General features: G+C 35.7%; 1 protein-coding gene across 8 annotated transcripts in view; it reads right to left on the reverse strand.

The window, feature by feature from the left end:
* GRIK2 (glutamate ionotropic receptor kainate type subunit 2) overlaps positions 1-27,980 on the reverse strand; it is a 407,268-nt gene that overhangs the window by 59,206 nt on the left and 320,082 nt on the right. For 7 of the 8 annotated variants that reach the window (XM_080586284.1, XM_080586280.1, XM_080586277.1 and 4 more), the window contains one exon: positions 27,210-27,427. In XM_080586284.1, the coding sequence (XP_080442410.1) occupies positions 27,210-27,427 (218 nt within the window). Of the gene's footprint in view, positions 1-27,209 lie in introns of those variants that run through there. The other variant, XM_080586286.1, reaches the window with a different exon arrangement.

The raw sequence follows: 27,980 nt of genomic DNA on the forward strand, positions 1-27,980 counted from the left end.
TGTGATCACTGCATGTACATGCAAATGTGCCTGCTTTCCCTCACTTGATGCATTTATTCTCCAGCAGGCTATTATGCTTGCTAGAATATGGGCTTTGGAGGCATCCCAAAGAATGCACAGACATCTAACAGTGCATCTGAAAAGTCAAGTAACTAGTGATAATCTCTCATATGTTATGGTGGTAACCTAAGGCAGGGAGAGAGAAAGAGACTGCGCAAACATTATATATTTCTCTACAGTAAGATGGGAAAGATAAGCTCCTTTCACTTAAATTATTCCCTTCATAATTACTTTTTAATTATATCATTCATCTTCATTTATGGTCTTTAAAAATGTATGTTTATTATTATCTATCAGTTTGTTTCCCTTAAAGAAACTCCATCTTCAATTTATTCTTTATGGACAGACCATACTATGCTACAGGAAACAGCTTTGAAAACAAAAATTCAAGATTCATGAGAGAACAGGCAGTTGCCCGACAATCATTTACTTTGTAATAGGAAGCAGTACAGCCAGCAATTTTAATTATTTATCTGTTTTTATAATATGCCATTGTTACAATTTTTATTGGCATTTCCATTTTATTATTAAATGTCACTGATAGGGATTATTCAGCTTAGTTTTCTGGGATCATATTAATGAGAAAGCTAATTAATAGCAGTAAGAAATATTGCAGTCATAAGGAAGAGTCAACTAACAACCTAGTGTTCAAAAAACACACTCCACTGATTAACACTGTTCTTTAGCATCCTGGATGTCTGAATTGAATTCCTTTCCAAACAATGACTGTGCTTTCCCTCACTTCATCTCTTTTAGGGATATACTTGATAGAGGTAATAGTCAGTTCCAGCTGGGAGGCTTCTCAATTTTTTTGTTTGTGTGTTTTAACTCATTGGTTACTTCTATTACATGGTGTTATGAGCACTTGAGCATCATCACAGTAATATGCAAAATGTGATAAGTCACAGCAATGAGCAAAATTACTGTTTTATATTTTAATATATACATTTTTAATTACCTTCTCTTGGACCTTTGTTTTTTGGTTTGCATGTTTACTTCTACTAAATAGACAATTTAAAATGATGAACAGAAAATATACTGTATATTTTACAGATATTAAGGCAGGAGAATTAGACTCTGCAGATGTGCTATAGTAATTATTGAACATGAATACTCAAGTAATTACTATGTTAAATACCTTATTCAAATAGGCAGAGTACAAATTAAAGCTACACCAGTTTTTCTGAAAACCATAGCTTGCTTTGAAGTGGCAATTTTTTCCTTTTGTCTTTTTCTTTTTACTTTCTATTAAATAAATAAATAAAATAATAATAATTAATAATAATAATAATTAATAATAATAATAATAAAGCACAGTCATGTTCATTGGTCTAAGTAGGATGGCCTCAGTTTGAACTTTGACATCATACCCAGAAAGTGAGGGGAGTATATCTATTATACTTGCAAAAAAGAAACAAATGGACTAAATTCTAATTAATAGGCTAGAACTAGAATAACTAGAAATAGATTAAACAGATTTATGTTTAGCAAAGGGTGAATATGATGCTGAAACAAGTGGTATAGAATGTTTTTCCATTCTGCGTGTAACCAACTAATAAAATGACAGAAAACTTAACAGTCTGTCTGAATAAACTGAGTAACAAAGGCTCATCTGAAATGAAACATATGCATTTCAATGGAGCAAATTGAAATTTCAGGCATGCAAGGTGCCTTCTTTCTCTTGTGTTAGAATATTAATGTATTTCCTCTTCCATTCACGATAATTTACAAAAATAGGATATCCTAAATGGAATGGACTGAGAGAGTTCTCCCCTTTGAATGTCTTAACATTTAAAAAATTCTAATGTATGTCCTACAAACTGAGTCACTAGGTAAATCCAAGGTATAACAGCACTGCTGTCACTGTAGGGGTAAGGGAAGATGCAGTCATCCTGTTTCCAGACCAGTCCCTGAGGAATGTTCAGCACGCCCTAGAATAGGCACTTCCGAATAGCCAGGATTAGTCACTTCTGCACAATATCAGAAGCAAACTTTCTTAGGAAACTAAGGAAATCGCTGTCTGCAAGTACAGGTGGCAACTGAGGATTTAAATATTGTACTTTCACTAAAGCAGCAATTAGTATCTAAGTTATCTGTGGAACAAATGTCATCTTAAGAGGAGAAATGAATATATTATTTCACTTAAGTAATTTTAGATAGATAGATTTGGGAGGCATACCATAAAAAAAATAATGAAATACTAATACTCTCTAATCTATATATCAGCACTACAGTTTATCTTAAAGTAAGAATACTGTATAATAAACTCAAGATGATTTCCTTCATCATTTCTTATTATAAGAAAAACACACTTGATTCTAGGTAGTAATAGGACAGTATATTTAAAACAGAGATCAATATGTCACAGTAACGATTCTAGTAGACTGAGTTGGTAAATAGAAAACTAAAGATATAGTTTTGGACAACTACAATACAGAAGAAGAAAACAGACACTGAATATCCAAATTCATAAAGAATAGGGGTGAGGTATCCAGTTGGCACATATCTTAAATGGGTAAATGGGTTTATAAATTGTTCAAACTTTTTGTACAAAATTTTCAAATGAAAATGACATTGAAAATGAAATAAAAATACATTTAGGGAGAAAATCATGCTGCTTACTTTAGTTCTTTAGAAGTTACTCATCTATTCTAAGCTCTAAGCTACTCATACAGAATTCAATTATATTCAACAGAGAAAGAATAAGGGATTATCTCCAGAGAACAATTTTGCGAGCTATCCCAAGCCTACGCTGACTACAGAAGTGAACTAAAGACTATGTCAGGTTGGATGACATGCTTCTGACCTCTGAAGTTACACAAGATGAATTCATCCAGAGGAATCTGATACCAATGACCATTAAACTAACAGGAGATATACAAACTTTTCCACTGAAATAATTATTTTCTGTTGGAAGCTTATTTTCTGCATATGCTTAAAACACAAAATGAAAACAGACAAGCAATCAAACAAAACACATTCAGAGACCTTTCAACTGCAAAGACAAGATACTTTCACTAGGCAGCACAATTGGAATAGTACAGGGGAATTAGTGACCCTGAGCACATTCTCTGTCCATACACTTTCAATGTTGCAGAGGCTTCAGACAGGCTAAGGTAAAAAAGAAAGAGAAGTAGGGAGAAGAAAGTTTTCCACCTTCTACTTCCACCTGTCCTTCTGTAAAATTCTTCTCAATTTTAACCCGTGGGAAAATATGTCATTGGGCCTGAAAAGATATTTATGCACACACCCCCCACCCAAGAAAACAGAGAATAAGAATAAATTGATTGTATTTTTCATCTTAAGGCAAATTTTTGTTCTTGCTTGATTCAATATGAATTTTTGATTTTGTCAACCATATCCAAGGAATAGAATGAAATGAAGTCACTCGCGTGTTAAAGAATGGCCTGATGTAGGATGTCACTAGCCATAAGCTATTTAACTTGGGTAATTCCTACTAAATCAGGACGCAAAGGAGAATGACAACTTGCTATTCTGTGGTCTGGCAGCAAAGGAGGGACCAGATTAAGCTATGAGAGAGTTATCTGGAAGCGAGAGTACATGTCAAGCTATGCATAGATGTCTCATAAAATTCATGTCATAAAATTAATTCAAACAATTGCTGTAAACTATGGCTTTAATAGCTTTAAAGCATAATAAAGCAACTTAAAACAAAAGGACCATATCACTAATGACAGAAGACTCAGCATAAGTGACTAAAGGCTCAGGGTTAGGTCTAGTTGTATTTAACAACCTCATTATTGTGTGCAAATGACACAAAGGGATCAGAGAGATTAGAAATACATGGAAGAAGAAACAGGGCATGCAGTTTGACAGTACCTAATTTAAACAAAAATTTTCTGAGGAATAGAAAACAAAACACCCCAGGTCTGAAACCTAGTATCCACAAAGATGTGTCCTCCCTACCTGAACTTTAAAAGGGATTGTACTGTTCTGAACAAGGGCTACATAATAAGTACTTACCTCTCTGCTATCTGTGATAAATATCAATGCTAGGCACATGGAAAGGTGTAAACATAGATGTTAGAGCTCTACAATAATATCCTAAGATGGAGAAGTCATGCTGTTGGGGTGGAATCAATATTAAGAACCTGTTGTAGTAATTCTACTAACTGTGATTTATAGGTGACAGATTTATCTTTTTTTTACTAGTTTGTTTCACCACCTGTAGCCATGTTGTCCGTAGGTTCGTGCCTGGTGTGCCATGCCAATAAGCACAGAGTTGGAATCCACATGAAAGTCTTTTAATTAAATAATGAAATATGTAACTGCAGAGTCAGGTGCTTGGTGATCTTTCACAAAGCAAGCACACCTCAGACTTGAATCACTGTTACTTATACACAGCAAACTTCTGAAAACTATCTCTTTGGCTTCATTTGATTGGCTATGACAGCTCATCTAACTTTTCTCTACTGAGTTTGCACATTACAGAAGACCAGCAGGGGGGTGGGGAACACCAAATCCAACATTAGCATACATTAACATTTTTATGTATGTAATTTTAATATGTTAATGATCCTTAATGAGCAAAAGGTTACTATAGGTCACTTTCAAGCTGTATTCCTCCTTGTTTTTTTACCTTTTATCCCTTATCTTCCTTGCTTCTGCTAGCTCAAGGCTACCTGTCTGTTTCCTTATTTTCTCAGCTAAAAGACTACATAAGCTATAGGAAGACTACACAAGCTACAGGCCTCCCTATTTTCTTCATGGTTTCCTTGTTTTTTTTTTCCCAGCTTTGGGACTACAGCCATGCACTTAACAAAAAACAAGGAAATAGTAAATGATAAAGATGTTAAGTAATAAGCTTTTTGCTTGTGTCAAATTATCTGAGTAATAAACTTCACAAACAGTGCTATTGTTAATAATTTTTACATATCAAACATTATAAATGTCTTTTGATATGAATAACTCCTCCATAAAAATGTTTCATAGGCAGAAATCCAATAAAGTCTGTAAGACTGAATCTGAGAATTTTCTTCTTTATTGCCTGGAAAAGATAATTGAGCTTATCCATTTTTCAGTTTAAGAAGCACAACAAAATAGAACACATAAAATGTGTTCTAGCACACTCTAACTTGTGTGTGCTCCTACAACTTAGCCTTCTTGATTTTGAGAGAATTTTTCAAGAAACTGGATTCTAATATTGTGTCATTATATTTCTTTTTCAGGAATAAATATCAAATAAATAAGTAAATTTAAGTCTGAAAATAGCTTTTCAAAGAAATGTAATACATTTTGTTTCACTACTACATATAACCTTTAAAATGTAAAACTGTAAGAAGCAATGTTTACCTTTAAATAATAGATCACAAATATTTCAAAAGAACCACTGTGGTCTACCAAAAAATAAAAAACAAAAATCTATGCCATCATAAATATATCATTAGTAAATAAAAACAGCCAGGAAATAGAAGCATCTGAGGAGGATGTTAGACACATCAATTAAGGAGATGGGATATTTCTTTTTTTGCTTGAATTGCTTGTCTTTACTACCATACGTAGAATCTAACTCCTTCCCCAATGTTCATATTATTAAAAATATATTTGTTTTTCATTAATCTTTTCCTTCCTTTTGGAGAGAAAACAAACAAACAAACAAACAAACAAACAAAACAGTTAGCTATGGCAACCTTATAAATGTAGGGAAATTCCTCCATTAATTTGAACACTAAGTTTCAGTGGGGACTTAACATATGTTCACATTCACAGGTCTTTAAATAAAAGCTAAGATAAATACATAACACTGACAGAGAAAGTTTTTGAGAAAGTTGTAATCTTCAAGTAATTTAATCTGGTTAGTAGGGATAAAATTTTAAACAGCACACCTGGAAGAATGAGACTCAAAGCTTTACAGCAGTGATCATAACTTGTTTCAGGCAGCTATTTCTGTGAATTGCAGTCTGCATGAAAAAGTATTTTTTCCCAAGAAATAAACTTTTCTGGAAAGGGAAAGGGAAAGAAGGAGAAAGAGAAAGAAGGAGAAGGAGAGAGGGGAGGGGAGGGGGGGGGGGGGGGAGGGGAGGGGAGGGGAGGGGAGGGGAGGAGGCAGACAATGTGAAATTTTGCAAATAAAAGAGCTATTGTCTGGCAAAACGTATTTTTTTTCTAATTTGGTTTTTGATTCTTTTTTATTATTATTTTTTCTTAGCCAACTTGCAATATTTAGATATTCCTAAAGCCAATTTTCTTTGGGTTTTGTGGCATTTTAAGACAGAAAGCAGACTTTGAACATAATTATACATGTTTTAAGTTAGATTCAATGGAGTAGATTCAAAATATTATGAACTTCAAAACTAAGATACAAATTTCATATTTTCTGGTCACAGTTAGGTTTAATGAATTTGATGATTAAACAGGTACAGGTTCACAGTGCCACACAGCACTTAAATGTTAGTCCTAGTTTACTTCCTTTTTTTTTTTTTTCTTGTTTCTTTTTTTGTGTGTGTGTGTGTAACTGCTTGTTTCTGCAATCTTCAATAAAAGATCCCTTTTAATAAAACAGCTTTATACTTTTTGGATATTGAGCATGTACAAACTTCACTGCATTAACACAAAGCTGAGGAAGCAACCAGAAGAGCTGGAGGGAAGCAAGCTGTTAAAGCCCCAGATGGCCCATACAGGGAAAAAGCTTTTCATGACGAGGAGATGTTTGGACTTGAAAGCTGAACAACTTTGTTTATTACAGAAAATGGCAACCAAATCATCACATTAACAAGTGGGATTCTACTGCAAAGGGAAAGTCTTGTCACCACATGAAAATTACATTCACTGATGCTTCAGAGCATGTACTGTCGCTTATCATCTCATCATGTAAGCGGCAGGGATTCCACTCAGGACTTTTGTGTCTTTTATGACACAGCAGCACGTAGCTAATTTCACACAGATTTTAACTATTCGAATTGTGCTATTGCTTTAATGTACAACCACATTAATGCAGTGCTTAGGATACTGCAGACAAACAAATGTAGGACTTAAAAAAAAAATGAAAAAAAAAGAAGAAGAAGAAGCAAACTGACAACAGGAGTCATTATCACTAGCACAATAGCTGGCTGGTATCTGAGTTGCAAGTCTATGAAATTACCACAGGAATGAATAGTATAATTGTCTTGTAAGTAGATGAGATCAAGATTTTATTTTCATGAGAAAGGGCATTAGTGTTTGATATTTTATTTCTGATAGTACAGTAAAACTATTTTCTATATAGGTACAATTTAAGGTAATTTACAATTACTTACAATTAACTCTAATTTAAGAATTCATTTTTCAGAATGTCCCAACAGCGCAAATTGACCTGGAGAGATCAAGACTATAAAGACCACCAGAAGATAGCTGTACATTACCAAATCCAAAAGGAATGGTTTAACAATTGCCAGGAAGGAGTGAGGGGAGGGAAACTAGTTCAGCAGATATTCTAGCATTACTCTCTGCCTCCTAAGTGTAAACTAACCTACAGAAAAATCCATATATACCATGAGACCTTCCAAATCCCAGTTGCCATTAGTTCCTTCCTTCAGCAAAATATGGGGAATTTAATAATAACCCAAACTTATTAACAGAATGTGTTTGATGGCACCTGTCACAGCACTGCTGTGTTCATTTGGTATATTTCTGCATCAATATTTTGTGTGAACATCCTGCAGCAAATTTTCATGTATTTTCTGTTGACCAATTTAGCAGAAACCACTTTGGCAAAAGGGATCTCTAGTTTAAGTAAAAATCTAGAGCAAAGAGGTTTTGGCAACTGCATGAAGAAGACTACAATTGCAAATTAGCAACCTGATCTAATACCCATTTATTTAGCTGGGAACGTTTAGCAGAATTCACTGATATATACCTGCAACAGGGATTCAAAGTTCATGGCTTCAAAAAAAAAAAAGGCAGAAAAAAAAAATATATATATCTTTAGCAATGTGCAGAATTTTCATCTGATACTATTACTTTGATAATGCATGGGATTATTAAAAAAAATATGTTTTATTAGATTTAGGATTGTGATAAAAAGTTATCCTACACTGACTAAAGAATCAGTTTCTTCTGATAAACATTCTTCTTTGTGACACATGGTTGCATTCACACGTTAAATTTTCCGCAGCTGAGCTTTGAAACAACTCTGTTCTTTCTAATCTTTTACTGCATCAATAAGATGTAGTTCCTGGGGAAAAAGCAGTTTAACTTAAGTCTTTAAATGTTATTCTTTTGGTAGTAAATTAAAGTGCAGAAAATTGTCAGGAGACTTACAATGACAAATAATATAGTTCATATAGCCTAATTAACTTATTTGAAATATTTAATAAACAAGACACCAACCTGTAGTGATAATCAAATCTTGAAACTAATCTTGGCCTATGGGGATTTTCTTTTTTATTCTTTTTTTTTTTTTTTTTAATGATAGCTCAAAATGCTCATTATAATGGGATTTATGCAAACAGTTAGAAAATGTGCTCCATATTACCTGTTTTCCACTATTCCACACTGTATTTTTCCACTCTTAAAATTAAAATGCTTTATAAAAAATACTTAAGTGCACTGAAAATATTGGGGTAGAGGTGGGGGGAACAACTCTAAAACAATCTTTATTAAGGGAACAGACTTTAGACCAGATGAGTAGCTGTCAGAGCTCTCACAGGTCATCCCACAAGTAAGCATACTAGTGTATCTCAGAACACAGACAATACAGCTGGCTGAACGGGGGTATCATTGCTTCTGAGCAAGTGCAAAAGTCTTGGAAAATAGGAATGGCAAAAAAGTTTTGAACGTGTCCACTCATTAGAATAAAAAGGCTGAAGATTTCAGTGTCCAGTGCTTACAATTTTTCACAAGATAAAGAAGATGACGTTTAACTTTTTCAGTGTAAATAATAATATTATTTTGTCCATTACTAATCAGATTTACTGCCTACAATAAGAGCCTAATAAAGTCCAGGTTGTAAACAACTTTATATTAGGTACAGCTCTAAATTTTATTGCTAACTCTGTTGCGCTTGCTTTGACAAAATGTTGTTTGAACATGTCAAGGAAGCAAAAAGATAAGAGACAATTTAACAGATTTTTATGATAATTTTGGCTGTTTATAGAGGTACAAGATCTTTGGTCTTGGGCTACTCTATGACTGTGATGTCTCAGCTTAATCTTAAAGCCAAAGGGCAAATCACCTTCACACCAAACGCATCCGGTAAGCACTAAGGGCAGAAGCAACTCGCCTGTAAACATCATCACACAGCATTGCAAGAAGAAAGAGAATACTGGTACTAAATATCTATTTCATTCTGGTACTAAATATCTAACCTGTCAGTGCAACCTTATCTTCAGTGCATGCTTTAGTGCACTTATTTGATTATTAGTATGAACAAAACTCAAGAACCATGGACAATGTGTTTTCAAAGCTATGCTGCACTTTAGTGAGAAAAGTGATTTTAGAAAATTAATGTTGATACCTCCTCCACATTCCCAAAAAATATAATTTTCTCTAAGTATTAACAGAGCAGACCAGGGACAGAACTTCCAATATCAGTATTTTAATTTAAAGACTGGTGAAGTGAGAAAATTGCTTCGAAGTTTTATAAGAAACATGCATTCATCCCTATAACTAGAGGTGTTTTTACAGAAAGATGCACAATTAAGAGGTTGGGCTTTACTTTAAGCAAAAACAAAGTAAAACTTGTTCATTCTCAAGCACACAAAATCTCTAGTTAACCTTGTTTATAAGAAAGTATCTCACAAGTTTGCAAAGTGAATGAACAATAAGTGATTCATCAATGAGTATTTTCCTCCAAGTAGGCTATCCTCACTAACACCTGCTCCTTTTTATAGCTTGCTCGGGAAGCATTCAACTTATCAGCAACTGTAAATGCTCATACAGACAAATATTCTCTCTTATCCACTGTCTTACCAGCTTAACATCAGTCTGTTTACTGACTCCCTCGTTTTGCCATTCCCTGTAGGACAATGTCTCTAAAGAGTAACCACTGAACTGATGTAACAAAACTGTTTTTCAGCAGTAGTTCTCTGTGTGGAAAAGCATTGAAAAGTTGCATATATTGTTCAGAAAAAGAAGCAAACATAAATATCCAAGCTATCCCCAAAATAAGGAACATTCTGGTCTCAAATATTTATGCTCCAGAGAAACGATAACATGTTGTTTGTTTCCTATGAACATGCTCCAAAACCAGCATTTACACTCATCTATAATACAGTGATCACCCAGGGAGTCAATTTTTGTCTGAGTCATTCCACTGCATCTGCTCTATTCAGAGCAAGAAGAAATCGCAACATTCCATTTTACAACTAATAAAATACTGATCGCTTAGTGTAATTCCCCTGATGAATATCTATCTAACTTTTTAAATGTTGTTAAACTGTCAGAAGTGAAAGCCATGATATTCTAATTTTCTGAAAGCTTGATAGAACCAATATTCTTTGTATAGATGAGGTGTAATGAAGCACTTTCTTTCCCATAGGAAACTTTTCCACTCATATTCTTTGATGCCAACTAACCTTCACATCTGCTATTTCCCTATTGATTGCTACAACTTGGCACTTTTGTAGAGTGTCTGATGAGGTAATTCTATTCAATGACACCACTTCCTCTTCAACAAAAGGAGTGCAGTAAAAAAGCAATGTGCTTCCTATACCTTCAGGGGAAAGGCTGTGTGCAAGTTATATAAACAAACATGTAGTCATTTGTATGTGTGTATGTGGAGAAGAAGAGAGTTTGTTCCTTTTATACCAAACCACTGCCTATGTAAAATTATGCAAACTAGATGTGGTTTTGAATTTTTTAAGCAAATGAGGAGTCATTCAGGGTCTCACTTAAAAAATCCATCTCAAAATACATGGTGTTCACTATGGAAATAAGCTTGAAATTAGTCATTACTCAAAATATGATCCAAACATATATTTACAAATCAGTAATGCATATTAGAGAATATCAGAACAAAGAATATGCTTTTTTTTGCTGTCACTGAATGCAAAGACATCAAAGATTGTTTTTTCAAGTAAAATGAAATAATTTCTTCTTGACCCGTATTACACTAGTGAAAATTTTCATTTGAAACTAAAATGATAAATGATAGCAATTATCTAATAGACCTCATTTATAATTCCGTGGGAATCACCAGCATGACAAAAGGAAAAGAACTGCATGTTTAAATTAAAGATCAAATATAATACTTTGGTTTCAGACAGAATGAAAGTATGCCATGGCACATGCCACTGGTGTTTTATTTGCATTTGCATCTTTCCTCTAGTCCAAGCCTCTGGCTGTGTAACATTTAACTGATATTATACATATTTGTTTATTTTTTCTAGGTGAAACTTCAGATTCTTTTAACTTTGCTTTAATAGCCACATTTTGTTCTTTATATAGTCTTATTTGGAATTAGCTCTTTTTTTTTTTTTTGTATGCCTTTAAACACAGATTCACAAAGGCAGTTAAACACCTAATTCCTACTGAAATCAATTGGAACATATTAATGAAAAAAGTATTTAGCCATGAGGATTTAGTTCCATCTGAAGATTTTCAGGTTATATAAATAGTTCAACAGGTTGCTCCCACAACTCATTTGCATTGTCAAACCACTATACCTAAAAAAAGAAAATAAATGTAATTTAAGAGTAGGTCAGAATGAAAAAAAGTATTTGTCTTTTCAACCAGCTTTTCCACTAAGGAGCAGAACCGGATTCTATTTGCAACATTTCAGCAAAAGGGCTGAAGATTCTCACCAAGTTATATCCAAATCGAGAATATGATCCCTCTGGTACTGTTAATAAAACAGAGACAGGATACAGGACCATAACTCTGTGTAACACATGTTAGCATGGGGCTTGGAATGTTTTGGCCTGTCCTAAGGAATCACCTCCCAGAGGATACCTGGCCTCCACCCAAAGACAATTTGGACCATAGCTCAGGAGAGGTCAGGTATATGCCAGGGCTGTTCCTAATGGTGTTTGTGCATGATCACCCAATTTTGGAGGAAAAGAGTCCTTTGACTTTGCATTTAAAATGCTCCTAATCTGTTTTATTTACTACTGCAAATATAGTCTTAAACTGTAAAAGTACAGGACGGAGAAATATAATGGATATGGAACAATATACTTGAAACACTGTATAAAGAAAGATTTTTGTACATATTTTCCCTTGCTGTCTAATAAAAGCCTATTTATACATTTTATTTTAGTCTCTAAACTTCAAAATGTTGGGTCAAAAATTATGATTTTTCTAGAACAATTTCTAAAACAGTTTTAACCATTTTCCCTCTTGCCTTTTAACTGATAAACCCAAAAGTACAGAAAAATAAAATTTGCAGAAGAGAATGAATAATTCAGATTCTGTTAGAGAGTATAGTTTGTTCTAGATGTGGGCAACATTAACATTTTTCTATAAGCAAGGTTATTAGTTTTGCTTTGTCAGTTTACTAGTCTCCCATACGCATGCAGAAAGCCAAACATATGCGATTAGAACTTGATTATAGAACTAAAGAAACAGAAATCAATAACTGCAGTGTTGTCATCTTCAGATTCAAAGGCGATTACATGTTCTAAAAATTTAGTATGCCAATTCTTTTGATTGCTTATTCTTGCTGTCCTTTTTTAATAAATGAAAAACAAATCCTTAAGCAACAGTCCCTTTCCTCTAAATGTTTTTCAAGCTTTAATAACAGTTGTAACTTAAATCATATCACAATTTTGGAAATCCACATTCTTTATTAGAGGATGACAACATAAAAATGTTTGGAGCCTGAAGTGGTTTTAGAAATGGTAATCTGAATGTATCCTCAGATTTGTCAATATTTCTTTATTAACACCTCCTCAGCTTTAATAGCTCAGTTGACTGATTTGCTGAACTGTATACTTCAATTTAATATTTCCATGAAAATTCTGGCATCTAAAAATGTCAAGTTTACCACATTCTTCCAAGAAAATATGCAAACAATGGAAATACATTAGTGGTGTATGCATCAAAAGCCTGCATCTGTTACCCTAATTTAATAATAATAATAAAAAAATCTTTGGACTCATGTCAAAAAAATAAAATTAAAAAATGACAAGCTATACAGCAGACGACACTGAAACATCTGCCCTGTTGGTGGAAGATAAATGTTTTTAACCTCTAATATGATTAAACATATGGAGTCACATGAGGAAAGCAAAATGGTGAATTATATTTGTTGTTATTTTTACTTTTGTTTTGGACAAGCTTTTACAATCACTGGCTTACTTTTAGCAACACTGATTTTTCCTGGAAGTGACCAGTTCAGTCTTTCTATACACAACATTTAAAAACATAGACTAGAATTTTGGCCATAATCCAACTCAGACTGTAAGCCAAAATGTGAACTTTTTTTTCAATTTAAAAGAGATTTGTCTCTCTCTTTGTGTGTGTGTGTGTGTGTGTCCATTTTAGTGCCAAAATGCAAGAAAAGGAACTCTTCACAGCCTTTCCACCAATCATCTAAAATAAGACTAATATTCCCCACAGTACTATCTACGGCAGGTAGCCATGAGATTAGAAGCACTTATACTATTTCCTATAAAAATAATTAATTTACATACATAATTTTTATCACAGCCTCTCCCTACAGTTATGTTGCAGTTTATACATATATGAAAATTGTCTAGTTATTAAGCAGTGACCAGAAATTTTACAAGACTCATCTGATGTACTTGCAGCTATTAAGCATCCAGACCAAGGTATTAATCAAGGTTTCTCTGTTGTCAGTGGGAAAAGCTCTTGAATTCTGGAGGATGCTGTCCTTCTAGGACAGTTACTCAAGGTAGATTTGAAGTTTTGTGGTGCCTTTTTGTTTCTTCCCAATGCCAATAAAAGAAGACTAGATGACTAACTGAAAGGAGGGCAGGTATCTACATTTTGGAGAGATGAGAAACCTACTCTAAATGTTTCCAAAACTGTATATTCCTAAGTCTGTTTTCCATTTTTATAGTTTCTCTTCAACTGCCCCTTTCAGTTTTGATCATCTGATTTTAAAAGACAGTCACTGACAGTATCAAATTGTCTTCATTATGAACAAGATTTAAAAAAAAAAAAAAACTCCTTAATTTTAGAGTAAAAATTTCTTGTATGAAGCAGCTCTAACTACAAGAGGTGGTTGTAACTGCAATTTCAGTGCTTCTACAAACATCCAGTTTTACGGGTAGCCTAGAATACCATTACTGTATTCCACATTTACAATGAACTATACTTAGTGCCTCTGCACTTTGAGGAACAAAAGCTGCATCAGAAATACTAGATGTTGCCATAAAATAAATTAAAAAAACAAACTGTTGTTTTTGTTCAGTCCAGGTAAATTCCTCAGCAATTCAACCTGAGTTAAAATACACTTGAATGGTAAGTACTTGGCTAAGCTAAATTAGAAGTTCAAGCATCAAAGCAACTATACTCAGAGCTTCTTTGCCAAAGAAAGCAAAAGAACTGGACAACCTTCCCAATAAATCCCATAAAATGTTCGGTTCTAGTCTTCTTTCCTTAAAGAAAGTTCATGTAGGCATGCATCTTTCTTTCTGAGAAAGTGGAGATATATTAAAGAATACATGAAGCTTCAATCAGACACGTCATACAGAGGTATCTTAAGAATTTTGGAAGATTCCTGGTAAGTCAAAGAAGGTAAATGTCTCCTGTATCAAAACCAAATCAAACCAAACCAACCAACCAACCAAACAAACAAATAAACAAACAAAACAAAACACCTACTCTGAGAACATAAGTCAAATTCTGCATAATATATATATACATATGTATATTATTTATGATCATCACCATTATTATGAGGACTGTTGTGCTTTTGTGGCTGGGACAGTTAATCTTCTTCATAGTAGCTCATATGGTGCTTTGTAATACTGTTGATAATACACTGATGTCTGGTTGCTGCTGAGCAGAGGTTACACAAAGTCAAGGCCTTTTCTGCTTCTCATCCTGCCCCACCAGTGAGGAGGCTGGGTGTGCACAAGAAGGGACACAGCCTGGACAGCTGACCCAGGCTGACCAAAGGGGTATTCCATATCATATGGCATCATGCTCAGCAATAAAAGCTGGGGAAAGGAGTATGGGTAGATGTTTGGAGTGATGCCATTTGTCTCCCCAAGTAACCATTATGCATGATGATCTGCTTTCCTGGAAGTGGCTGAACATCTGCCTGCCGATGGGAAGTAACAAATGAATTCCTTGTTTTGTTTTGCTTGTGCATGCAGCTTGTGCTGTACCTATTAAACTGTCTTTACCTCATCCCATGAGTTCTTGCACCTTTAAATTTCTGATTCTTACCCCTGTCCTACTGTGGGGAGAGCAACTGAGTGGCTGCGTGGGGCTTAGCTGTGTATATGGGTTAAACCACAACAGTGACTGTCTCAGCTTGTAGGATGTGGGAGGGAAGAAAAACAAACAAACAAACAAACAAAACACATAATTCCCTATACAAGAAAATGGTGAGTAAATTAAAAGATCATATACTATATCTGAAGAAATTAAAAAGTGTTAGGATATATATTACTGTTTATCTTTGGTCCAAAGTGTTCATGGACAGATAAGTAGGTTACCCTGATCATAAAGCATGGCTTTGTATATGTTTTGTGAAAATCCCCGTTCTATATTGTGTAGATTAAGGACCTTGAATACTTTAAATACAAGTTGATTTAATGCATGAATTAAAAAAAAATGCTTAAAAGGCATCCATATCAAATACAGCTTATTTAATTATTACCATAGGTCCACTGCAAAAAGGATAGATTAACTGATTTCGACAAGCATTCTGTTCAAAGCAGTGAAAAACTCTGGAGAAGAAATTCATTAGTTTAATAGGACTCTAGGTGGTGTCCAGGGCAATTCTGGCACTGTAAATATTTCTCATACACAAAGCAATGCTAATGCAGTTGGACAGTGCCTCAGTAGTATCATATATAAACTGACAAGGCGGAACCAAGAGTTCACCTCTGCTAATGAATAGAGGCTTTCAGGCTGCTTCAGCAGGCAGGAAATAACTCAACACTGAAGGTTGCTCATATGGCAGGATCTCACACAAGACTGGCTAAACCGAGAGACAGTTCACTCTGGTGAATGGTTTCTGAATAACATTCCTAGGATGAGTCATAGATAAAATCTGCAAACTTTAATGGCTACTTGGTGGTAGATCTATTTGCTTTGAAGAGGAAGACTCAGACAGTTAAAAGTGTTTTCAGATGTATTCTCAATTTCCTAAACAAACCCTAACTCTGAAATCTATTTTTCAAAGAGAATCCTGTTTGGAGTTGAAGGATTCTTTATGATCTAGTTCTGCTCCTTTTCTCACCTTGCTCAGGATCTAAGGAAGTCATAACAAGAATAAAGCTAAAACAGATAAGAAATTGAAAGGGTACTTGCCCTACCTCCTAAGGGAAAGCAACAGGAGACAGAAAGAAAGAGGCTAGGTAGAAATTAGGTTACGCACTTCTGAGAAGGAAGAAGCCTTGCAACCAAACCTATGATCGGAACCCAGTGTTGAGCCATTCTCTTTCAACTGATCTGGTCAGCAGTTGCATTACAGGCCCAGGTGAGGCCAGAGAGTGAAGTGTATCAGGTAAGTGGAAAGAAACAAAATGGCTTACCACTTAACACCAAACCTACAACAGTACATAGAGACAACTTACGTTCTGGAAGTAACAGCAATTACATTGCTGTTGATTTTCTCATCCTCACACCTCCAAATATCTAGGCAACAGAACTCACTTCCCCAAGGCTCCCTAGCTTTTGTGTCTAAGAGGGTGCTTGCTATAAGATCACCCTGCCACAGAAAGAGACACTCTCTGCTCCCCTTGCATCAGATCTAACACTCCAGGAGGCAGAGCAGCTTTCTTCAAAAATGAAAACTAAACCTGCAACAATGACAAAAATATGCATTTTCGCTTGGATCTGAAAGCTGGACTGACTCTTACCACCACCCTATTATGTGTATCACCAACAGAGTTTGAGGCTGATGAGAGGAAAAGATTTTGACTACTCATAGAGTGTCATAAATTGATGCTGAATCAACAGTGAGAAAACTATTGAGATGCATGAACAGAAGTAATTTGCAGTGATGAGGACAGGTTAAACTCCATCTGACTTCAAAAGGAAAAGACCCTACTTTTCTTGTATTTAGTGGCATCAATATATATTTTCCAAAATAGAAGATGGAATGGTTTCTCTTAAATGCAAAAGTTTTAAGTACCAAGATCATAACATTTCTCTGAATCAAGTATATGTTGTAGATTTTTTTGACTTTTGCTGATAATAAGTCCTAAAACAATTTAGGACTCAAAATGTCCTCTGAATAATATTTATTATCATGCTTGACTTTCTAAGGGCTCAGGTACAGTTGATTAATGTTGTTTTTTCCCTCTGGGCTCTGATTTCTTGTAGCCTATGTTTCTATCCAAGTGGCAATTAGATCTTGCTATATTTTAACATACCAACATACCTTACACAGAGAAAGATTGGCATTAGTCAGATAAACTCCATGATATGTCTACAGCATGGATAATTAGTGTATGTGCACTAATTAATGCGCATTATTGTGGGACACAATTTTGAAAAATGATACAAATGTCAGCTTCTTGTTTGTATGTTCATTTTAGCTCTTCATTAGATTCAAAATGAAAAATACTTATGGAATAGAAAAGACAGATGGGACTATAGGTTATATAGTTTAGCCCACTTGAGAGTTCTATGCAGAGATCAGCATAAACAATTTTCCCCTATGAATATTTTGGGGAAATGCAGAAACAGATGGTGAACTGTAGGAAATACTAACTCAGATGACCCACAGACAAAGGAGACTTTTCCTAATGCCAACTTTTATTTTATTTTTGATGTTTCTTTTCAACTTCTTTTTAAAAATAGCTAGTGGGGACCCAATTCATATGTTAAGTATTTAATTTAATATTGTAATTACTGTAAATGACTAATCTTGTCTTCACTTCAAAATTATGTATATTTCTTTGAGAGGACCCTGAAAAGCCTTTGTATGTGTTTCACTGAATTTTAAGACCTGTAGCTCCTGGAGACAAGTGTAAGTTATAAGTATGTATCTTGTGATTTTGGAGCATAATTATCTCTAGGGAACCTGCAGGGGAGGTGGACCCGATGATCTCTTGAGGTCCCTTCCAACCCCTACAATTCTGTGATTCTGTGATTTTGTGATAATTATTCACGAATACTGCATGTTATCCAGCAGCTTATTAAGGGTGCTTACTGTCTGGATATAGGACGTAATGCTTTATAGAAATGAAAACTTGGTTAAACCCTATGTTAATCTTTTTCAGCCTATACAGTTGGAAAAGAGCAAAAAGGTAAAGGTAATGAGGAACGTGAAAAGGGGAAACGGAAGGCAAAAGGCAAGGACATGGACAAAGGCAAGGGTGGGAGGCAGTGGATTTCTTTTGCCTCAGCCCTGAGAGGCAACAGGCAGCCAAACATATGCTCTTATTTACTGCAGGAACACTAATAGCTCTGACAACCCCACAGAAGGGAAAAGGGTCAAGACAGCATAAAACCATTTCAGTAAACTTTGTCCCAGTACCTAGAGAGTTTTGTTGGAATGAGTCCCTTTATGTGAATTACTTCTGCTTTCTATTCCAAGATGCAAATGACAGACCATTCACCTCAAATAACTTAACGGTACCAAATTTATCTGATACTCAATTTAAATTTAGAATTCAAATGCACTGCTGCTCTTGTTATAGCCCATGTCAATGCATCACCTAACCTACCTAACTCTACCTAGCTCCCTTGATCTTATGAAGAAATGAATAGAATTCAGTGAGACACAGGTGTTTTGAGGTCTCTGGACAAAGCCTCATTCTCATGGCCAGTGTCTCATTCTCACAGACTGTAATTGCATATTCAATTCCCTTAAGTGTATGGAGTGACCACAGACCTTGCTTTATAGGTTTTCACCTGTGTCTGCTTTTTTGCACATTCAGAGAAGTAGTGGTTAACCAAACAGGTGTTCCTACAAAGAGGGAATAATAAAGAGAAAAGGGAAATAACGCATTTCAGCTGTACGTGTTCCTAGTAGATAAGTCCAAAGTATGATGATGATGCAAAAGAAAAAAAAAAAAAAAAAGAATTAAAAAAAAAAAAAAGCGACATGGCATTTATATTCATTCCATTCCATTCTAGTCATCAGTGCCACATGTTTTTATGCACAAGAACAAGTCTGTGTTACATTAAAATGTGACTTTTCTATAAAGGGAAATCATTTTAAAGTAAACTGAACAAGTATCTCTTGTATCTGCTACAATTATTTTTTACACATTGTCCAGATCAACACATGGGGGCTAGGGCTCAAAAGGTTTTTTTTTTTTTCCGTTAGTCAGCGTCAGTGAATGGATATTTGAAAAGCTCAGAAGCGGTGTTTCTTTCATCTTTGACTTGCAGCAATTCCACCAAATGATTGACATGTATTGCTAAACTTCATAATGTATTATTTGTACTACTCAGCTAAAGATTCTATGTCTGTATATGCTGATGTGCCTACAAATGCATGTTTATTTGTTAAACAGAGGAATAACATTTGCCTATTACAATGTTCAAACTCAGGTCTGAAAAACCCTCTTAGGCTCTATTGGCTTCATGCATGCCCCTGCCAGTGTCACTCATGACATATGAATGGCATTCATACCTTTATTTTTGCTGCTATTCTTTTATTTATGTCAGGCAATCTGTCACTTGTACTCCAGTTGTAAGCAATAAGAAAATTCCCCTAAAACCCCTTCTTCCAGCCTAGAGAGTCTATTTTGGGGATTTTGTAATGATTGCAAATGTCAGAGCTTCCTGCCGTTTAACAATAGACTGAGAATTTGAAAAATTAAGCTAGGCACTAAGCACTGAATTGTTGTCACCCCAAAATGGTAAAAAAAATGGCTAAGGCAAAAAGGGGAAAAAAACTGACAAGGGTCAGCAGCATGGACTTTTATGGAGAAAACGTATTGCAGGAAGAAAAAAGGACACTATAGAAAAGCAGAGCTTTTGGGTCCTGAAGAAGAAAAGGAAAGAAACTGGCAAATATAAATGACAAAAAGAATATTCTATCAGATAATTCTAAGGTATGTGAGTCAGCTTTCCTGAATTAGTTCCCTATCTGTCTTTCACTAGGTGATCTTGAAAAAGATGCATTCCCTTTCAGTGCTTCAGCTTCCTTATCAGCAAAGCAAGGATATAAAATATATGAGTCTCACAGAGAGCTGAAAACACCTTTAATTCATGATACAGAAGTAATGACACTAACCTACTGCTATTAGAGAAAGAAAAAATATTTTTTTTAACCATTTGGCATGCAAAGGCTGAGTAATCCTAGCTGAAAAAAGTTCTATTGTGCATGGTACTGTACAAAAACATAGAAAGAAAAAAAAATCTGACATTGAAAGCTACAGATAAGAAAAAACATAAGAAAAAATTAGAAAAATGAATATACACAGCAAGTTCCCAAACAAAAATAATAATAAAATTGTAGACTGCTATAAATATGTGTTGTAGTATTCCCTTTGTGTATGAGGATGGAGAGCTGAGCTACAAATAGAAGCAGTGCAGAATTAATGTTTTTCTTCTCACTTTCAGAACTGTCAGTCAGAAAGAAAACAGACACTTTCGGTTTTGTTTTTGTTTTTTTTTGTTGTTTTGTTTTGTTTTGTTTTTTGAGAAACAGAGACTGAGAGACCACAGAAGAAAGAGGCAATGAAAAATCTGAGCTTTTTTATCCAAGAACAGCTACTGAGATAAGTACATTTCATTAAAATAATAAAAGCTTTTTATTTTATTCCAAAGAATAAGGAAGATAGGCTTCTGAAACCGGAAAACCATCAGTAGTCATTCTTAATTTCCATTCAGAATTCTGGGAGCAACACTAGAACAGTCAAGACTCATTTTCATTATCATTTTCATGCTGTAAGCATTCAGGAAAGCCCTGACACCAGTAGAACTAGCCAATAGAAGAGAAGGGAAATTTGTAACTAAGAAAACTCAGTGATTTGAGAAACATCAAAACATGTATCAGGAGAGGAAACAACATGCTTAACTCAGAGATGGCTTAGAATCTATTTTCACATTTCTTTCCACATTTATTTCCTTACAATTCTTGGATAACACTAAGGTCATTTTATTGTTCCCAGTGAAATAGCCCACCAAGATCTGCCAGTCATATAACAGTTTCATTCACAATGGTAACAGCATTAAAGAACGACAGAGTGGTTCAGGTTAGAAGGGACCTGTGGATGTCATCTAGTCTATCAACCCTGCTCAAGCGGGGACACCTAGAGCTGCTTGCCCAGGACTGGGTCCAGACAGCTTTTGAATATCTCCAAGGAGGGAGACTCCACAAACTCCCTGGCCAAACCTGTATTCTTACACCCCAGGTGCTCTCGAAGATTTTAACTTTAGCAGGTTCTAATTTAGCAGTTAGCTTGTTTGTCTAATTTCCATTTAGCTTCTCCATCAAAAAAATGTTCTGTTTTAGCATCACACAGCTTTGGCCAGGTTCCAAAGTTTTTTAAAGAAAAAATTCAAAGGACTTTTATATAGATAATTTATGCGGAAATTACTGTCAGTCTCATGGGCAGCTACTGAGCCTCACTGTGATTGGAACTAATAACTATTACCAAGATATGATAATTTAATTTAACATTAGGAAACCATCTGGTGCCTTCATTTCATGTTGCAACATAATGCTGCTGTTTTGCTCAATACACTCTCATTACAACAAGATAAAGCAGCTAAGGAAAAACATACACACAGATGATAAATTTATCCCCTTTGTCATCTCTGTGCAACCCCTCCAGAAGTCATACTCCCATAGATTTTTAAAGTAGGAGGGGACTACTAAAGTCTAAACTGAGCTAATGAAGGCTATGTATTTCACTGAGTAGACTCTAAATCATAAGGATAGCGTGTTTGGGCTATGCTATATCTTTCTGCTCATAATGGCTGATGGATGAATCTAGCCCACTCCTAGGTAAGTTCTACCAGTGGTTAATTACTTACAGTCTTACAAATGTGCACCTTATTTCTGGTCTGAATTTGCCTAACTTAGCTTTGAAACACTGGATCTCATTATACCTTTTTCTGCTAGATTAAACAGCCATCTACTGTCAAAAGTCTCATTCCCATTAAGGCACATACAGACTATCATCAAGTCACCTCTTAACCTTCTCTTCAGCAGATTAAACAGACTGATCTTCTTTATCTTCTAACTATAAAGCTTTTTCTTCCAGACCTACAGTCATTCTTTCACCTTTTATGAACTCTTCCCAATTTTAAACATATTTTTGAAGTGTGGTCACCAGAACAGGATATTTCATTGGTTCCCTAATGACATATACAAAGGCAGTGTTGCTTCCTACTTGATTCACTTGTTCATATAACAAAGAATCTAATATATACTATTTAAAATTCACATTCAGCTTATTGATAAAGCAGAAGTATTCCAAAAGCGGTTTAAAACATACTTATCCTAGTTTTTATACTCAGTGCAGAAAAAATCAAGCACCTTGTGTCTTTTCTTCACTATCTACCTCCAGTGTAACTTCTGTACATTAAGACATTTTTCTGATACTTTTTTTTGTCTTCTTTGATCAGGTGCCTGTTCTTAAGTGCTTTTTATATTATAATTTAACAGTAGTATCTATGAGCTGGTGAACTCTGGTAGTAGTAACTTTTAAGGCAATTCCACTTCCAGTCTTCTTTGAAAATATTTTCTTGCATTTTCATTTTCCTCAAGTAAGGAAATTATATTCCTGAAGTAATTTGCATATACAAAAGATAAATTTACTTTGCGAACACACAAATACAGATAGAGTATGTGGACCAGTCCTATAATATTTTGATTCCTGATATCTCAGCCTCATTAATTAAAAATACCGAATTTTACCAGAAAGTTTACTGGAACAGATAGACTGTAAGCAAACATTTTCTTTTATCTTCTGTGGAAAATACATTTAATTAGATTGCATTCCTTACATAGCTAGCTGTAGTGAAAAGCATTTACATAAAGCATACTTTAATTTTGAACTGGAAGTTGCTTCAGACACTGAATGAAATTAGATTGTACAGTTTACTTCTCTTTTGAGTATGATTTTCACTTATTGGCTTCACTACAAGAACAGTTGTGCCTATTCCTAATGCTTATGTTTGGATCCATTTTACTAGGTACAAAATAATACTCATTAAATTACATACTTCTTAGTTAAGATAGTAAATTAACTGGAAAAATATTTGGAATCATTTGTTTGCTATCTGGAACAGAAGTATTTAAGTATCAGTGCATTTTCATGTCACAAAACACTAAACACAACTTGATCACATATAAAGCCCAGAAAATATGTTTGTTCAGCAGAATAAATCTTAATTTGACCTAAAATTTATCAGGAGAATACAAAAATCCTATGTTTTGTTCTGACCTCTCTGTTTTATTCATAGTGAAGTAGAATAATTTGGTGATATACTAAAACCAACACCAAATTATGTGATCTGACACTGTAACTCTGTTGTAAGCCTAGGGTATTTCAAACACGTCACTAAAACAAAGGTCTATGCAAGATGTGCAATTCCTATTCTGTTAGAAGTAAATCCTAGAACGCGACAGTCAGAACAACGAAGTAGACAAAAGCCCATCCCAGTTGGAGAGGATGCCTAAGGCAAGGCAACCTACCCCCCGCATTGCTACATCAACTGTCGAAAGAAGGGTTATTGTCATGGGGGACTCCCTTTCGAAAGGGACAGAGGGCCCAATATGCCGACCGGACCCAACCCACAGGGAAGTCTGTTGCCTCCCTGGGGCTTGGGTGAGAGACTTCGCTAAGAAAGTCAAGCGCCTGGTACGGCCCACTGACTACTACCCGCTAGTGGTCTTTCAGGCTGGTAATGACAAGGTAGCAACGAGAAGTCCAAGAGCGATCAAAAGGGACTTTAGGGCTTTGGGGCGACTACTTAAAGGATCAGGGGCACAGGTTGTGTTTGCCTCTGTCCTTCCAATAGGAGGGATCGAAGCTGACAAGCAGACTCGTCACATTAACACGTGGCTTCGGGACTGGTGAAACTGGCAGAATTTCGGGTTTTTCAATCACAGGAAGGTCTACGTGACACCGGGCCTGCTGGCACCAGATGGGATGCACCTCTCTCAGAGAGGGGTGAGGATTTTTGCTCAGGAGTTCGCAGGGCTGATAGATAGGGCTTTAAACTAGAGTCGAAGGGGGAAGGGGATAAAACTGGGCATGCCGGTGATGAGCTAAGGGATGGTGTGCTAGAATCAGAGGGACTGTGTGCTAGTGAGGCCCTTCGGTCGGCTACACAAGGTGCTGCATGTAGGGAGGCGCATTTGAAGTGCTTTTACACAAACGCACACAGTATGAGGAATAAAATGGATGAGCTGGAAGTCTTGGCCCAGTCCCACAGCTATGACATCATCGGCATAAGCAAAACCTGGTGGGATGAGTCCTGTGGTTGGTGTGTTGCAATAGATGGTTACAGGCTCTTCAAGATGGACAGGCAGGGTTGGCGAGGTGGCGGGGTGGCAATGTATGTGAAGCATGGGGTGGACAGTGTGGAACTTCAAGTTGGCGATGGCAAAGTTGAGAGCCTCTGGGTAAGGATTAAGGGACGAACGAATAAAGGGGATGTCACTGTGGGAGTCTGTTACAGACCACCTGGCCAGGACGACAACGCCGACGAATTATTCTTTGCAGAACTAAGAGAGACCTCAAGATCAACTCCCCTTGTCCTAATGGGGGATTTCAACATGCCAGACGTCAACTGGGATCACCACACGGCTGACACGAGCAAGTCCAGGAGGTTCATAAAGCACCTAGATGATAACTTCTTGGTGCAGGTGCTAAGAGAGCCAACTAGGGAAGGTGCCCTCCTAGATCTGTTGCTGGAGAACAGAGAGGGTCTTGTGGGAGATGTGGCAATTGGCGGCCATCTCAGTCATAGTGACCATGAAGTGGTTGAGTTCAGAATCTATGGTGACAGAAGGAAAACTGTCACCAAAACTTACTTAGAAGAAAAACTTAGAAGAAGAAGAAGAAGAAACTTAGAAGAGGAGGCTAAGGGGGGACCTCATCGCAGTCTACAACTTCCTCGCGAGAGGGAATGGAGAGGCAGGTGACCTATTCTCCGTAATCACCAGTGATAGGACCCATGGGAACGGTGTTAAGCTGAGGCAGGGGAAGTTTAGGCTGGACATCAGGAAGAGGTTCTTCACCGAGAGGGTGGTTGTACACTGGAACAGGCTCCCCAGGGAAGTAGTCACTGCACCAAGCCTGTCTGAATTTTGTGCACTTAGTCACGTGGTCTAAAATTTTGGGTAGACCTGTGCGGTGCCAGGAGTTGGACTTGATGATCCTTATGGGTCCCTTCCAACTCGGGATATTCTATGATTCTATGATTCTCTCTAGTTCTTGAGTACAATATAGTAGAAAAACACAAAATTTATCTAAATAAACAGAAACAGAAACAGGAAGAGAACAATAAGAAAGAAATGTGCAGAAAAGGGAGCAGCATATTAATTTGCAGAGGGGAAAAACATCCTAAGAAAGAGAAATAGTCTCTGTATACTAAAAACAGATTATACACACACATACAAAAGGAAAACGAGAGAATAAGGCAGAAAATTAAAGGGGGGGTGGGGAAGAGGAAGACTATGAGTTAAGAAGTTGCTTCTGGCAACTACAGGAAAAGACGCTGCTAAGTTAAAATTGCTTCTTAATATTTTAGAATCCACAATTTCAGTCTGAAACAGAACAAGTTCAACGTCTTCTGCTTGACAAGAATGAAAATAAAGCCCCATAGTGTTTTCTGGTAATTCAATTCATACATTATGTCATCCCTTTATGTCCTCAGACTTAAATAATTTCCATTCTTTTAAAAATGTCAGTCTTTAAACCTTCTTTCAAAAGTTTAGATAAGAAAGAAGCGATTTCATTTAATTGCTTTAAATGTTTCCTGACATCAAGACACCTCTAATTGATTAGTTACTTCTCTTAACTTCCTCAGCTCCCTTTCTAAGAAGAATTCTGGAGAATACTCCGAATGTTTCCAAGGCATTCTAAAGTACTGAAGTTTAATCAATTTTATTTCCAAGCAGAAGCTTAAAGCCCTATAATTATTTTTAAAAAAATAAATAAATAAAACTATGTGTATATTTGGATTGGCTGTAGGATCATAAGAATGAATAGTGACTATTTAGCCACTGAACAAGTATGTGAAAAAATGAACAAACATCTCTGAATCTAATGAGGGGAAGTGCATATACATTCATTGATTTCTGGGCCAGCTTACACTTTTCCCTTGGACCTCACTTTGTCTAGTTTCAAATGCCAGTTTAATGGTCTGCTCAAATCTTTAGGTGACAGTATAGTAACTCATAAAAACAGAATATATCAGCTAAAAGTCTTCAAAAGACCTTAAGACAAACTTGAAACACCTCTCTGGATGATTCAGGATATGCCTGTGCTATCAAACATGAAGAGTTATAGAACAAACCACCCATTCTCCCCTCCTGCATACTTCTTATTAATTTGAGCTGACTTAAATTCTTGATGAAGCCAGAAAAGAAACATTTCTTTCTAATCCAGCAGCATATTTCACTTTATTTCAGATGGAATGACCTTAGTAATAGACTAAAATGAACAGAAAAACTGGAAGAATCTGATCTTTTTTATGAACAAATTAAATTTTAAAATTTCTCAAAAATAAGTCCAAAAGATTTTCTCTGTACAGCCAGTAATATTCTTACAAAAGCCCAGTTGCTTGAGCAAAGATTAACATTAAGTATAATGCTACTGAATTGATACTGTAACACCTACTTCAGCAAAACTCATTCTTGTACACGGAATTAGATCTGTCAAAGCAAAGTGTTCATGTTTCTTCACCTACTCTGTTACCGTACATTCAGTTCTTTACGCAAAAATCATCAGAGAACTTGCCTGCTATTGCCCATGAGAGATTTTGCATTTGCTTCATTTGCTATCTCAGGAAATCCTCAGAAAAGTGATTTTCAGTTGCTTTTGAAAGTGGGACAATAGTATCCTTTGCTACACCTCAGCAAGATGCAGAGACTTTTCCCCCACAATCAGGATATAGGATCTTTTCAAACAGAATATAAAGCTTACCTTAAAGAAAGTCATGGTTGCTCCATCTTCAACTGCCCCATACTCTATCTTTGTCTGCTTGGCCAAATCATCAGCAGAATCAATAGGGGATTCCATACGTTCCACTGTCAGAAAGGCGGCTAGGTTAGCAGTGTACGAGGAAATGATGATAAGTGTGAAAAACCACCAAATGCCTCCCACTATCCTGGTGGAGAGGGCTTTGGGCATGAGCTCAGAACCTAATGAAAACCAGGGGAGAAAGATGAAACCAATGCACAGAAAGAAATTAGTAAGTGTTCAGCACTTTTTGCCACAGTGGGGAGATGGAATCACTGTGCAAAAAAATCTTTAAGCTACAGGTTTATGTGTACTGCTTGTACAAACACACACAACTGAAATGAAAAATAAGAACCGATTACATTTATAAAGACAGAATTTTTTGGAGCTGTGGGAATCAAAGAATAGTAATGGGAGACTCAGTTATCAGTGCCTTAAAAAAAAAAAAAAAAAAAAAAAGTGAAAAAAGCATTTACTTGAACTGGCTTTCCAGAAAAATCCGTGGCTGGACTGAGCCTCTAACTTAATATTAATATTGAATCACTTATATAATTCTTTACCTTTAAGGCATGAAATAAGCATTGTTTAAGTATTTTGTAAATCTAATTTGATTAAGTAAAACAAAAAAAAAAAGGAAAAGATATGAAATAAATCATTTCATATCTGAAATACATAATATAAAATACCATAAAGGAATCAATGAATTTTGCTATTTGTATTGCAAATACAAGTCAG

Source organism: Anser brachyrhynchus, assembly GCF_964034855.1.
Source record: "Anser brachyrhynchus genome assembly, chromosome: 3".
Classification (NCBI taxonomy): domain Eukaryota; kingdom Metazoa; phylum Chordata; class Aves; order Anseriformes; family Anatidae; genus Anser; species Anser brachyrhynchus.